Source organism: Dioscorea cayenensis, chromosome 12, assembly GCF_009730915.1.
Source record: "Dioscorea cayenensis subsp. rotundata cultivar TDr96_F1 chromosome 12, TDr96_F1_v2_PseudoChromosome.rev07_lg8_w22 25.fasta, whole genome shotgun sequence".
Classification (NCBI taxonomy): Eukaryota; Viridiplantae; Streptophyta; class Magnoliopsida; order Dioscoreales; family Dioscoreaceae; genus Dioscorea; species Dioscorea cayenensis.
The window spans coordinates 14,791,233-14,805,681 of record NC_052482.1 but is presented as its reverse complement, the minus strand read 5'-3'; the positions used below and the strand labels follow the sequence as shown (position 1 = coordinate 14,805,681).

Sequence of the window (14,449 nt, the reverse complement as noted above, 5' to 3'; positions counted from 1 at the left end):
TCTGGGGGATCTGTATACAGTTGTAACGATCAAGCTTTGAAGATCGTTGGCATTGGCACTATCAAACTGAAGATGTACGATGGCACGGTTCGTACCATACAAGAAGTCCGACATGTGGAGGGCCTCAAGAAGAAATTTGTTGTCTATAGGACAACTTGATGATCTTGGTTGCAAAATTGAAGTTCAAAACAAGATCATGAAGATAATTCGAGGAGCGCTTGTATGCATGAAGGGAGAAAAGATAGCTGCAAATCTATACATGCTGAAGGGAGAAACTTTGCAAGAAGGAGAAGCTTCAATTGCCACAAGTAGTCCAAGTGAAAGATGCATAATGACATGGCACAGGAAACTTGGACACATATCAGAGCAAGGAATGAAGATTCTTGCAGAGAGGAATCTGCTTCAAGGTCTCACAAAGGTAACACTACCCTTTTGTGAACATTGCATTGTAAGCAAGCAGCATCGACTCAAGTTCAACACATCTAATTCTAGAAGCAAAGCAATTCTAGAATTGGTTCACTCTGATGTGTGGCAAGCACCAGTTACATCCTTGGGAGGAGCAAATTATTTTGTATCATTTATTGATGACTATTGCAGGAGATGTTGGGTGTACCCTATCAAGAGGAAGGCTGATGTGTTTCAAGTCTTCAAATTTTACAAAGCGCGGGTGGAACTTGAATCTGGCAAGAAGATTAAGTGCTTAAGGACTGATAATGGAGGAGAATACACTGGTAAAGAATTTGATGAATTCTGCAAGCAAGAAGGCATCAAAAGGCAGTTCACTACAGCATACACTCCTCAACAAAATGGAGTAGCAGAGCGGATGAACAAGACTCTGTTGGAAAAATAAGAGCCATGATGGGAGCTGCAAGCTTAGACAAGAAGTTTTGGGCAGAAGCAGCCAGCACCGTCTGTTATGTGATGAATCAGGCCCCATCAACTGCAATCGAGTTGAAAACACCGATGGAGATGTAGACTGGTAAGCCAGTTGATTATTCAAACCTTCATATATTTGGAAGTCATGTATATGTAATGTACAATACCCAAGAAACTACAAAACTGGATCCAAAATCCAGAAAATGTATGTTCTTAGGATATGTTGATGGTGTTAAGGGGTACCGCCTGTGGGATCCCACTGCCCATAAGGTTGTAATCAGCAGGGATGTTATCTTCATAGAAGATAAAGAACAAGAGCAAGTAGATGGTGAAAGCACTTCAAAAGAAAGCACAGAGACTAAAACAATACAGGTAGGAAAAGAAGCTGAAGCTACACCAGAGCACGAGATATAAGAACTAGCTGAATTTGAAGTTCCAGAAGTTCGGCGGTCAACTCGTACAAGAAAGGCACCAAGTTGGCATTCTGACTATATTATGGAGGGTAATATTGCGTATTGTCTTTTAACTGAGGATGGAGAGCCATCAACTCTTCAAGAAGCACTGAACAGTTCAGATGCATCTCAGTGGATGGCAGCAATGGAAGAAGAAATTGAAGCTCTTCATAAAAATAGGACATGGGAACTGGTGTCGCTACCACAAGGGCGAAAACCCATTGGCAACAAATGGGTCTACAAGATCAAGCGCAATAGTGATGATCAAGTAGATCGTTATCGTGCTAGATTGGTGGTGAAAGGATATGCTCAGAAGGAAGGTATTGACTTCAACGAAATATTTTCACCTGTGGTTCGACTTACAACAGTCCGAGTAGTCTTGGCGATGTGTGCTACATTTGGCTTGCAGCTTGAGCAATTAGATGTCAAAACTGCATTTCTTCATGGAGATCTTGAAGAAGAAATTTACATGCTCCAACCAGAAGGTTTTGAAAAAAAAGGTAAAGAGAACTTGGTTTGCAGGTTAAACAAATCTCTGTACGTTCTAAAGCAGGCGCCAAGATATTGGTACAAGAGATTTGATTCCTTCATCATGAGCCTTGGATACAGCAGATTCAATACAGACCCTTGTGCATATGTCAAGAGGTTTGATGAAGAAGATTTTGTCTTCTTGTTGTTGTATATTGATGACATGTTGGTAGCAGGCCCCAACAAAGATCGTATCAAGGAGTTGAAGGCACAATTGGCTAGGGAGTTTGAAATGAAGGACTTGGGACCGGCAAACAAGATTCTAGGGATGCAAATTCACCGAGACAGAAGTAATAAGAAGATTTGGCTTTCTCAGAAGACTTATCTAAAGAAGATCTTGCGGCGGTTCAACATGCAAGACTGTAAGCCAATTTCTACCCCACTTCCTATTAATTTCAAGTTATCCTCAAGTATGTGTCCTAGCAGTGAAGAAGAGAGGATGGAGATGTCTCGAGTACCGTATGCATCATCGGTGGGAAGCCTAATGTTCGTCATGATCTGTACAAGACCAGACATTGCACATGCAGTGGGAGTGGTAAGTCGGTACATGGCGAATCCTGGTCAAGAGCATTGGAGTGTTGTTAAGAGGATTCTCAGATATATAAAGGGAACCTCAAATGTTGCATTATGTTATGGGGGATCTGACTTTACTGTTAGTGGATATGTTGATGCTGATTATGCAGGTGATCTTGATAAAAGCAAATCCACTACGGGATATGTGTTCACACTAGTAGGAGGAGCTGTGAGCTGGGTTTCAAAACTGCAGTCAGTCATGGCTACGTCAACGACAGAAGCAGAGTATTTGGCAGCTACACAAGCTAGTAAAGAAGCAGTGTGGTTGAAGATGGTGTTTAAAGAACTCGAGCACAAACAAGAGAACATCACTCTATATTGTGACAGTCAGAGTGCATTGCATCTTGCAAGGAATCCAGCATTTAATTCAAAGACAAAGCATATCAGAGTTCAGTACCATTTCGTTCGTGAGAAAGTTGAAGAAGGTACAGTGAACATGCAAAAGATTCATACCAAGGATAATCTAGCAGACTTTATGACAAAAGCAATCAACGCTGACAGATTCATATGGTGTCGATCCTCTTGTGGTCTGACAGAGACGTAAGCAACATCGAATGGCAAGGAAGAAAGAATGGTGTGAAGATCTGATCGTCTTTCAATCAAATCTTCAAGTGGGAGAATTGTTGGCCCAAAACCAATTGGCTAAAACCATCTCCTCAAAACCTTTGGCCCTAAACTAATTGCTCAAAACCATTAGCCCAAAACCAATGAACAAATCCATGGATTATAAACTAATGGCTCATTAACCCATCAACATGGAGCTCTTGGTTTTGGGTAAATTTGTGGGCTAGTTCCTCTCTATAAATAGAGAAGATTAGCTTCTCATTCTTACACACAACCTTGAGTGAAGAATCAAGTGAAGAAGTGAGAGTGAGAGGAAATTAGAGAGAGAAGAAAAGTGTGAAAAAAATATTTTGAGAGTTAGTCCAATCTCCTAATATAAGAGAGAGTTCTGGTTTTCTCCTTGTTATTAGAGAGAGTTTGTAACTCCTGGAATTTTCCCACTTAGTAAATTCTTCCATCTTTGCCTGTGGTTTTTACCCTATTTATTTAGGGGTTTTCCACGTAACATCTTTGTGTTCTTTATTTTTCAGCATTTCTTTTCATTTATTCTGCTATTGTATTGCTCTATTCGATCCTATATTTTACAACATATATGTCCCGCAAATAACTAATGCCAAAAATAAAACCACAGAATTCATATATTTAAACTCGGTGACCCAAGTCAGATTGTCAGAGTTCATTTATTTACCCTCGGTAACCCGAGCCAGATTTTTAGAGGCCGTTATTCTCCACCGATGAAACAGTGAGAAACTATAGTTTCTTATCAGAGTCAGAGTACATGTCGACATGGTCAGTGTTTAACCCCTAGTGATAGTGTTATTGCAAAGTTAATTTGAGGACTGCAAGTTACTATATCAAAATATGTTCGGTCCAAAATCATTGTCAATGCAAAAATAGTGAAATTCGGTATTTCCCTTTTTCTAATGAAAATAATTTCAATTATTATAAAATAAAATAATGCTACTATGTAACAAGAATAATTAGAATTTAATTAAGTCTATGACATAATAGTTAATATAAGAAATCAACTAAGATTATAGATCATGATTCTGTCAACATTCAATACTGCTTCTAGAAATTCAAAATAAAACAAATTTAATAATATAATATATCATCGGAATAGTGGTTGTCAAATATGGCGGGGCCTTCCCAAGGAATTTTCCAAGGGCACAGGTTGAATGTTATTGAAAGTACGTATCTGCTTAAAAAAAATTAATAAAATAATAAAATAAAGATAATAGAAAAAAATTATCCTTATTTCATGGTCAAGTTTTTCTTAGACCTTTGGCCCTTTTGAGTAGTCTGATTTATTTGTGTTTTTAGATGTTTGATCAGCTTGAGTTGTCTGGTAAGGAAAAGAATTTTATGGAGAAATGACAGCTTACTATGAATCAATCTTCTTTGTTTTGTCACAAACAAACAAAAACACAAAAAAACAAAAGAGAGATAAGTCTGCTAAGAAAATCTCAGTCAACAACAAGCTCTACAAGATAGAAAAGATGAAAATTATAAATTATGAAAGCTACTGTATATTTCAATGTGCAAATAGAAAAAGCATATAAGGATGTGCAAAGAGTAGATACAAGTTGATCTGAAGTAAATTTTCCTGAACATTTCACCTAAAAACAAAAATATCCTGATGCTGTATGAATTACTGAACACTCCGCCAAAATTTTTGCTGACCACATTGGCCTTCAGCAGCTTTTCGTTTGAAGATTTGCTCAATATCATACAGTTACGGTGCAGAGACTTCAACCTGAAAGCTGCCTTTTCATGACAGGTAATGCATTGCTATGACAAGGAACTGTAGCCTCCAAGCTGCAGCGGTAAGATCCTTAAAAAAAAAAAGGGATCGGCAAACCTTCTTATTTCCTCCAGAAACAAATCAGTCAATGCAACTATGAGGCATTCCCCTTGATGAAAGCAGCTTCGCCTTCTCATCAGGCAGAATTATCATATTACATGGTTGCAGGCCACTCAGGTCCTTATATGTGTCCTTGTCCAGGGGCAAAACGACCAGGATGTGCCCGGGTTGATCTTTCATTCCCAAATCGCCGCAGTTCTGCTGGACCCCAACCAAGAATTCCAGCTGAATTATTTGGCTCCTGTGGCCGATTCCCATTGACCATGGCTGCGTGTTGATAGGAGGGTTGCAGAGCTTGCGCATCTGTTTTAGATCTTCTCCATCGCTTCCATGATCCTGTCTTTCCTGTCGTCTGATTTCTAAGAAGCATGTCTGAAGATTGATTTGGAAGCTGGTGTGATCTTGGCTTATTACGGAAATCACCAACGTTTGAAAACTGATTTGAATCATTTTCTCTGTCAGTGGGTAGAGCAGCAGAAATATTTGAATGAGAGGGTCCAGCACCCATTTCTGCTTTCTCCTCTTTGAGTTTTGAATAAATCTCACAAAGCCTTTCTCCAGACAAATTTGAGAAGGTGGCTACATAGTTCCACAACCTCATTGCCATTCCTGCAAACGTAGTGACAAAGAGAAGGAAAATGAGAATATCTATTAGGTGCAGGAAATGTAACAACAGGGCAAAGGGTTCACAACATAACAATTGGCCAAAGCTTATGTCAAAAATCCCAACTAGACATTGGAATCAACCTAACAAAGCATGCATACAATTATTTAAACCATTAGTAATTAAAAAACAACTAAATGAAAAGGCAAGCAAATATGAAAAATTTAAGTTCACACCAGAATAGGAGATATGAGCTGAGTATTATCCTTTCACAATCATTCTCCAATTAATAAGAAAATATTGGAAGGTTTAAAAGGATATAGAGATCATACAATACTTTTGTGCCTGACTTTTTGCAAAAACACTCCATAACATAAACAAAATTATGGTGGGCAATCAAATTATTGCATGATCATCGCCAATATTACAATCCCATGTAACTCATTGTTTTAATATTCGAAAAGTTGAACAATGGCAGTTGTGCCCTTGAATTTCTTCCAGTAAAGGGAAGCACAGAAACCAAATGAAAAACGCATTAGAAACTTGGATGTTCTTCAATATTAAATGATTACATGCTGAAATATGAATAAGTGATTTGACCACAATATCTAAAAAAAATTGCATCAATAAAACTCTCCTGGTAAACAAATATTAGCTTCTCAGGTAGCTCAGTTCTAGGAAACCTTCTTAAAAAGAAATGGAATATCCATACTTATGGTAAAATTACTTCATAGGCCTGGGATACATTTGTCAACACTTTAAACCAAATCTTTCTAAGAGAAAGAAAGCCAGGTTTTTGCAGCCTTGATGTAAAACAACCCAATGTCTTATGTCAGAGAAAGTGTATAACACAGTAGAAGTACAAAAAGTGCAGATACAATCTAAAGCTAATATAGGATGTAAATAAAACAGACTTCCCTTGCTTTGAAACAATTTTTATTTACTCACAAATATTTAAGAGAAAAAAAATCAAATATATACTCAGGTGCTTTTATAGTTCTTCAGAGGGCTCCATAAATATAACTATAATACACTGCAGCAGTAAGAAAGACTTACTAGATTGTTTGTAAGAAACCTCATGTTGCTGTACAATCCTGTCAATTTTTCTCCCTATCAGTTGCAAATACTTTCGAATTCTAGACAGTACCTGAAAAGAGAATGTATTAAAACATTAATTGTTATAAAAAACACCTATTTCTACCATTAACGAAAACAAGAGAACAGGCACATAAACAAATAAAGCAAACCTTTTCTTTCGGAAGATCTAAACTAGTAGTCTGCAACCTTTCTAAGCGATTTAGTGTTTGTTCCTCCTCTTCCATGACATCTGCACACCATTCCATCCACTTTTCTTCTTTAAATTGCTGATATCTCTCCTGCTCCTCAGATTCTGATATTTCACCCTCTTCCTTCACACGAGGTTCTACCTTCTGACGCTTATGAAGACGCTCTTTGTTTGACTTTGCATTAAGTTTAGGAGAACCAGTTTTTGATGCCATATCCTTTAATCGGCTATTTGATTGTTTTATTATGTTTTCCCCTTCAGACTTGGCAACTTTGCGAGGCCCTTTACTTTTTGAGTTCTTTCCATTAACATTTGCAAATTCCTGCAAGAAATATATGATATACTAATTGACCCAAAAATACAAACTACAACAAAGTTATATAAAATCAAATCATAAGTAACTTTAAGTTCATTTTGTATTAAAGAAAATATCAAACTAAGCAAGAATTTGAAATTTAAATATCAGATAACTGAGAGAAAACTGTCATGTATTTAATGCATGTATTAAGACCAGCAAGGGATCCCGTATAAACTAATAAGCAAAAACATGATTCTTTGCAATTTCAGCATGACCTTCAAGAAACAGATCAAACTACTGTGTCAAAAGTAAAAAAAAGGAAGGAGGCCAAATCTGGTGTATCATAAGACATTTGCCTTGTTAATTGATCCATAAGAAAACTATTGAAAGAGATCTTCAACTCCAAAGATGGATCAAAAATAAAGTCTTGTTTATTATGCATTAATATGCAAACACGAAGCTAAGTAAGAACATATCCAATAAAATAGGAATCCCATCAAGCTTTCATACAAAACACCACGCATTGTTAGGTTCACATGCTAGGCAAGGGAATTAAAGCCATTTTCAGTCTCTCAATGCTCATTTTTTCTCTGTACTTTCAAAATATTCATTATGTTACCTGTACTTTAACTTTTTGTTCATTTTTGTCCATAAAAGTGACTTGACTTGTTGCTTGACATACAATGCAAAACGTATAATTATTTTATTGACTTACCGAATCCCTTTTTTTCTTAATTAAAAAAAATGACTTTCAGATTATATGTTTAGTTGCAGCCAAAGTTAATCCCAAGAAACAAAATGAACAAAAAGTGCAAAATATGTGGACCATATTGAACATTTTAGAAATACAGGGTTGCAATGGACACACAGGGCAAAAGGAAAAAGGACCAAAAATAGCTGTATCCACTAGCATGTTCTAATGTTTGAAAAGTCCTCAAGAAACTGCATGATAGCTTATATACGCACATGAACACAATGAACAGAAGGGGTTTAAGGTTACATTTATCACATGAAACACAGCATAATAACAGAAAATGCAAAGAAACCTTTTCAGGACAGTGAATTTGCAAGCATGAGACAACCACCTAAATAAACTACAGAGGTTTTATCATCATGAAAAACTGATTTGTGAAGCAACCAACCAACCAAGTCACAAGCAGGGACTATGATACCTTTTGCAGCAATGCACTAGCACGATTGTCCAAGTTTGGAGCTCGAGGCAAAAATGTTTCCCGTTCCCCAAGTGATACCGGAGCAATCTTCCTTGTAAGACCAAGCCTAGAGTCCAACCTTATCTTCTCCCAATTTCCAAATCCATGGTAGTATATTCCAAGAAGCAATCTAGAATCATCCACTAATGAGATTTTCAAAAGTGTTAGCTTATAGGTACAGAGAGTATTTCAATCAAACCAAAACAAGAAGCTAACGATGAAAAAGTTCTACCAGGATTCCAGCCACAGCTTTTAGACCATTGTGGACTTTTATGATGTGTTACCAATCGAAACTGGGAAACTGGATCAGGGTACCTGCTTATGCGCTTTGCCAGAAGTTGTAGTTCTTCCACACGATTAAGTAGTTCATGAGCTTTTACAGAGACACCAAAAAAATCCAACAAAGTCCCCTGTAAAAAGCCCAATGAGATCTACTAATAACATGTGATGCATGTGAATGTGATCTATAATAACTAATATACAATTAACAATTTAGGCTTCATAATATCATGCTAAAGACGTAACAGCAACCTTCATATCAACATTTCCTCTAATTGCTTCTTGGCAACCCTCAAGTAACAACTCAAACAGCTCAATCTGAGAATCATAGGGTGCTGCTTCAATTGTACCACCAACTTCTGACACTATTAAGCTTATTTGGCTTTGGTTTCCAAATCTTTTGACCTGAAAGAGTAGGATAAACCGTGAGGTTCATGTCCTTATATTTTTTTTCTCAAAAGAAAATTTTGTGCTCAAATATATTTTCACCGCAAACTCTTAGACATAGTACAGCCAGTAAAATGTGTAATTTGATAATTAATGACTTCTAATATAGAGAGACATACACTTCCCGGATATATAAACTGTGGCAGTTAATTACTGGCAGATGAAAAGTACATTTATTCTCTAGATAAAAAAGGCAATGATGTAACATCCATTGAATACCAAGAAACTAAACCAAATAGAGAGAAGACCCATGCAGGCATGATACATGCATAGGAAAATAAAGAACTAAACTGAGAAATGTTGCATTCATTATCAGAACTAAAATATAGTGAATGTATTTAATTTTTTTTTAGAAAGAAATATATATATTGGGCAATGCTTAACTAAATGAATATCGCCAGAGACAGAAGCAAATATAACCTTGGAAAAAGCAGGAATGTCGATTAAAATTCAATGTGCAACAAAGTTCACATCCATAGATTTCAATGATCTCAACACAACTTTACAGTACTTGGCATAAACATTCCGAGAGGACTTTCAAACAGGAGTTGTACAATTCTAGAAGCTTTTTTCTAATGCCACACTTTAAAAGATATTATAAACTGGTGGGGAAAACAAACTTAACAAGAGAGAAGACTGAATTGGAGCAACAGAAGATTAACTGGCAATGCAACATTGAGAAAAAGGCACAAAGGGAGACGAAAGAATAGGGCAATCAATAAAAACAGATACTTTCAACTCCTAAGGCACAAAACTTGCATCAATATCTATCTTAAACAGTAATATGATTAAAAATAACCATGCACAATGAGAACATAATGGGCATGGGAATGAAAATAAATAATATCGTATGAATGGAATAAAGTGATAATGCTCATTCTCATATTTAACCAAGCATGTAAGCACAGAATGGAATGTTATTAAATTATTTGCATACAACCCCAAACATTATTCAAGTATCATAAATCTAACATCTTTATATTGCACGCAGCATCCTTGGTCAAACCTTTGTTGACTCACAAGAAATATTTTTAAAATTTATTTACTTATTTATTTTACATTTACCGTATTTTATTTTATTGAAAAAAATGCCCTTTATATATTTAGTTTATAAATGAAAGGGTACATAGGTCATTAAAAATATTATCCTTCACAAATCAAATGTCCATAAATTTTATTAATAACAAAAGCTCGATCTGCTGATATTTTGTAACAAAAAATCAAGTAACTTTCTAGTGGGATGGTATGTTCTTTAAAATTGAGCATATTCCTTAAAAAATCAATTATATCATATATTTATAAGTAATGATAATCAAACCTTTCTAATTATTTTTACAACCAAAATACCCTTTTAAATGAAATAAATAAAATATTAGTAATTATCCTCAGCTGTATACTAAAATTTTTTTGTTAAACATTTCATGACTAAAAGAACCTTCTGATCAAGAAAACCTTTAAATGAATTGACAAATTAAACTTATCATAATCATAAAACATATTCTCATAGCCCAACAAATCATATGTTTTTAGATTGTGCAAAGTAAAATACGATTAAATTTGAAAACAATAAAAACCTTTTTAAACCACCAAAAAATGAAAGGGTACTTTGTTTATATATAAAATAATTGTTACATTACCCCTCATTGTTAAGTAACCCCCAAGAATCAACATTTTGGTAAAATTTTATATAACACACAATATACATATATTGTACTGCCATTTTATGGAAAAAAAAGGTCTTTTAATTGATTAATTAATTAAGGGCAATCATGATCATAAAACAAATATTACAAATAATCCTATGACTGATATGTTTTCTAAAATTTTATTTTTGACAAACATAACATATTATTAACATTCAATGACAACATAAATCAATATTTAATCTAACATTTGATAACCTATGAAAGGAGAAAAATAGAAAGAATTAAATAAGAATGCATAAAGACAATCCTTACCGCACGAACGAAAAGAGATGCATCTTTCTTTGATAAATTACCATACGACCATCCTCTTACTTGAGCAGACGCACCATCAATGATTGGCAAAGAATGGACTGCGGTATCTGTTGCTCTAGTTGAACGCCTTTGGGGTCTGTTATCTTGGGATTCAAGGCCCCTTTTCTTCCTCTTGGTACTTTTCTCTGGCTGGTTAGTTTCCGCATAACTCTTTGTTGTCCTTGCAGCACGAGGTGCTAATGCTGCCTGAATTAATTGTGAAATAGAAACATTGAGGATTTTCATGTCAAAAAAATATTCTAAACATGGTTAGGAACTTATGGCCAAAATGCTTCACAACAAAAAATAAAAAATAAATAAATAATAAATAAATAATAATAATAATAATAATAGTGCCTAAAGCAAAAATGAAAAAAAAATGCACGATATTATATTTAGGTGCTGATACAAGTCCATACATCATGATCTACAGCTTCAGGTTGTATCAAACGGCTCCAAAAAGTCCCATCATCTTCGGCACTGCAGAAATTAGCAACCTAGACAACAAACCAAAGTGGGCACAAGTGGATGAGCAAGCAAGAATTTTTCTTAATAAGATAACAAAGAAGCTTACAGATCAACTGTGTAACTTGAAAATAATTAGAATGACATGCCTTAAAAGCACTTAACAATTCACTTCCTGGTTCACCATCTGCCGCCTTTGTTTCAACTTTCTCAGCTCTCTCAAGAATTTCATCAATATCCATGCTCTCAAGTCTCCCCTTGCTTTCTTCATCATTCTTTTCTTCCTTAAACAACTCCTCCGCCCCAAATCTCAATATTGCAGAAAGCTCATTCTAGAATCACCAAAGCAAAAATGAAGAATCCGGTAGCACACAGAACTGAAAGGAAGTTCTGCTTAAAATATAAAAATAATAATAAAATAAATATATTTGGCATGTTGAATGTTACATCTATACATATAAAACTTGTAGGAATACCTAAGTTCATGAATGGACGTCCAGACAACTTTGAAAAATGGTTTTCCTAATCTCACTACATTCACCACATTTACTCCTTTACTTGTCAGAGTAAATATTAAAGTGAAAAAAGAAAAAGCACCTTATCAAACATTGAATTGCCCTTCTTAGTTTCTTTCTTCTCCAGCCTGCCTTCCGCATTGAGCTTCTGAATGACCAGGTGATCAAGAACCTAGGAACATTGAACAGTAACTACGTAAAGAGAAAGGACATATATTCTTAAAGACACACACTTTAAAAGTAAATGATTAAATGAAAGATATAAATACCATCTTTTTCTTTGCACGCTCCAGGATATCTTCTTCTACACTTTTGCTAGTAACAAATCGATATATATTCACAACTTCTTGTTGTCCAATCCTGTGAGCTCTACTCATCGCCTAATCATCAAGCAGAACGAATATTGCTATAACCAAGCATCTGAGGATCAACTCTAAGCAATGCAGACAGGATACACCTAAAAAATGATAACGTTGAACAATATACACAAAACAAATCTAACCTGCAAGTCATTTTGGGGATTCCAGTCTGAATCAAATATTATGACAGTATCAGCAGTAGCTAGATTTATACCAAGACCACCAGCACGTGTTGAAAGGAGAAAACAAAAATCATCACTTCCAGGTGCATTAAAATGCTCCATAGCCTGATGACGAAGATCAGCCCTGGTACTGCCATCAAGCCTCTGAAATTGAAATCCTCGAAGGGATAAGTACTCAGCGAGTATATCCAACATCCTTACCATCTGCAGGGATGAAAAATCATAAAGTCAGTTTAATTGCTTTGCATCTTCAATCTGAAATATGCTCTACGCATTAAAAAAAATGGTCTAAGATTATTAAAAATCCAAAAACATTACAGTCAATTAAGAACAAACACAATATAGATAGTAATTCCAACTAATAAATTAGGCTTGACAAAATAACTTATAAATTAGAAAAACATAATGATAATTTCAAACATGTTGGTTCTTTTCCAAGTAGATCTCTAAAATTCCTTCCTAAAAAATTCACCTGAAGCCCTAAACTTGTCCCTGGTTCTTTTCATAGGCCTGCCCTTCTACATACTGAAGGCAATAAATTTTTCTTAAATCACATTTTTAGAGCATAGACATTCTGGACTTGTTTAGAATCTTACATGCTGGTGGCCATAGCTAATATCTAAAAATTGCTTACATTTGATAATCTCATGTCAATTTGACCAAGCTAATCTAATTAGTTTCTTTCTGACAGATGCAGAGGAGACAGTGGCACCTCGATGAAAGAATAATCTTATGCCACATTGATGAGAAGAGCAGGTCAACATTGTAACATTCTCGTATTTGTTGCCAAGTGATTATTGGCATTTCCCTCTAGAAACAAGAAAACCATTGCATATAACTGAAAATTTTAATAACATATTTAAATGCTTAACAAAGGTCTGTGTTTGTATAAAATGTGATATCTTAACAAACTTCTATGTCCATATTGCATGAATTAGCAAAATGGTGATCTTTACGGTAGCCTTATGGCGTTGCACTACCACCAGTACTCAGGGTACCTAATGCAACCTAAAAGCTCCTTCGTCCTCTGGTAAAAAAGGTTATGTCCAGAATCCATCATATTCACCTCAAAGTTCTCCATCTTTGGTTTGAAAATGCAAGAAGCGTCACAAAGTGATCAATAGCATTTAGCAGTATAATTTCATAACTAGAAGATATCAAAATTTCAACAAGGCTGAATTACTTATCAGAACTATGTATACAATAATAAAAACATAAATAAATAAATAAGCTAACAAGCCTTGGCAATGACTAGAGAAGCACCATCACCTACTCACAGGGTTTCAATGGAAATGAGTACAAATAAAAACAAAAAGGACAAGTTATGGCCACAATAATTGAAGAAACATCAATAGCCTACGCTTTTAGGGGTACAATCATAATTAGCTACCTGCCAACTACATAGTGGTAAGCATCTTAAAAAATTTATGCATGCTAGCTTAACCCTGAATTTTGGAGTTGGAACTGAATCATAAGCTTCTGAAAGAAACATGATATAGCATGGGCATAGTACATTACCAAAGGTAGGCCTTCAAATATGAAAAAGATGCATAGTTGCATGAATCTATATGCTTTTATGTCAAAACGATATATATATGAAGCCAGAATGTGCTTATAACATGGAAAGATTTATAGGAACCAAGAGAATTATCTAAATGATTGCTAGGATACGTATTCCCATGGCAACATAACTTCCTTCCTGGTCTTGCTTTTTTAATAAAATATATCAAAGTTGCATATGTTATTAGGATACTGGTCATGTTTACAAACAAAATTATGTGCAATATCTGAAAAGGTAAATATATCCAAGAAACCGACTGAAGGGCAACAATACTTAATATAACATCGATTGATCTATGTCCAACATATTTTCAATATTAATTGGACTATACAGGAAAATATAACAATTATTTAACTACACTCCTGCGTGTGAATCAGCAATACGTAATA

General features: G+C 35.2%; 1 protein-coding gene across 1 annotated transcript; it reads right to left on the bottom strand.

The window, feature by feature from the left end:
- Positions 1-4,484: 4,484 nt before the first annotated feature.
- On the bottom strand, positions 4,485-12,732 carry LOC120273638 (protein CHROMATIN REMODELING 5-like). Its single transcript, XM_039280313.1, has 12 exons — positions 12,461-12,732; positions 12,228-12,338; positions 12,041-12,130; positions 11,593-11,775; positions 11,398-11,475; positions 10,940-11,185; positions 8,787-8,939; positions 8,488-8,665; positions 8,217-8,398; positions 6,709-7,068; positions 6,518-6,608; positions 4,485-5,466 (listed from the first exon to the last, which is right to left on the bottom strand). The coding sequence occupies exons 1-12, from the start codon at positions 12,701-12,703 to the stop codon at positions 4,979-4,981; spliced, it is 2,403 nt and encodes an 800-aa protein (XP_039136247.1). The 5' UTR covers positions 12,704-12,732; the 3' UTR covers positions 4,485-4,978.
- Positions 12,733-14,449: the final 1,717 nt, after the last annotated feature.

Coding starts and splice junctions, on each gene's coding strand:
- LOC120273638 (XM_039280313.1), bottom strand. CDS start 12,703: ATGGTAAGGATGTTGGATATACTCGCTGAGTACTTATCCCTTCGAGGA. Junction 8,399..8,487: donor AAGCTGTGGCTGGAATCCTG/GTAGAACTTTTT, acceptor AAATCTCATTAG/TGGATGATTCTAGATTGCTT. Junction 7,069..8,216: donor CTAGTGCATTGCTGCAAAAG/GTATCATAGTCC, acceptor TATTTCTTGCAG/GAATTTGCAAATGTTAATGG.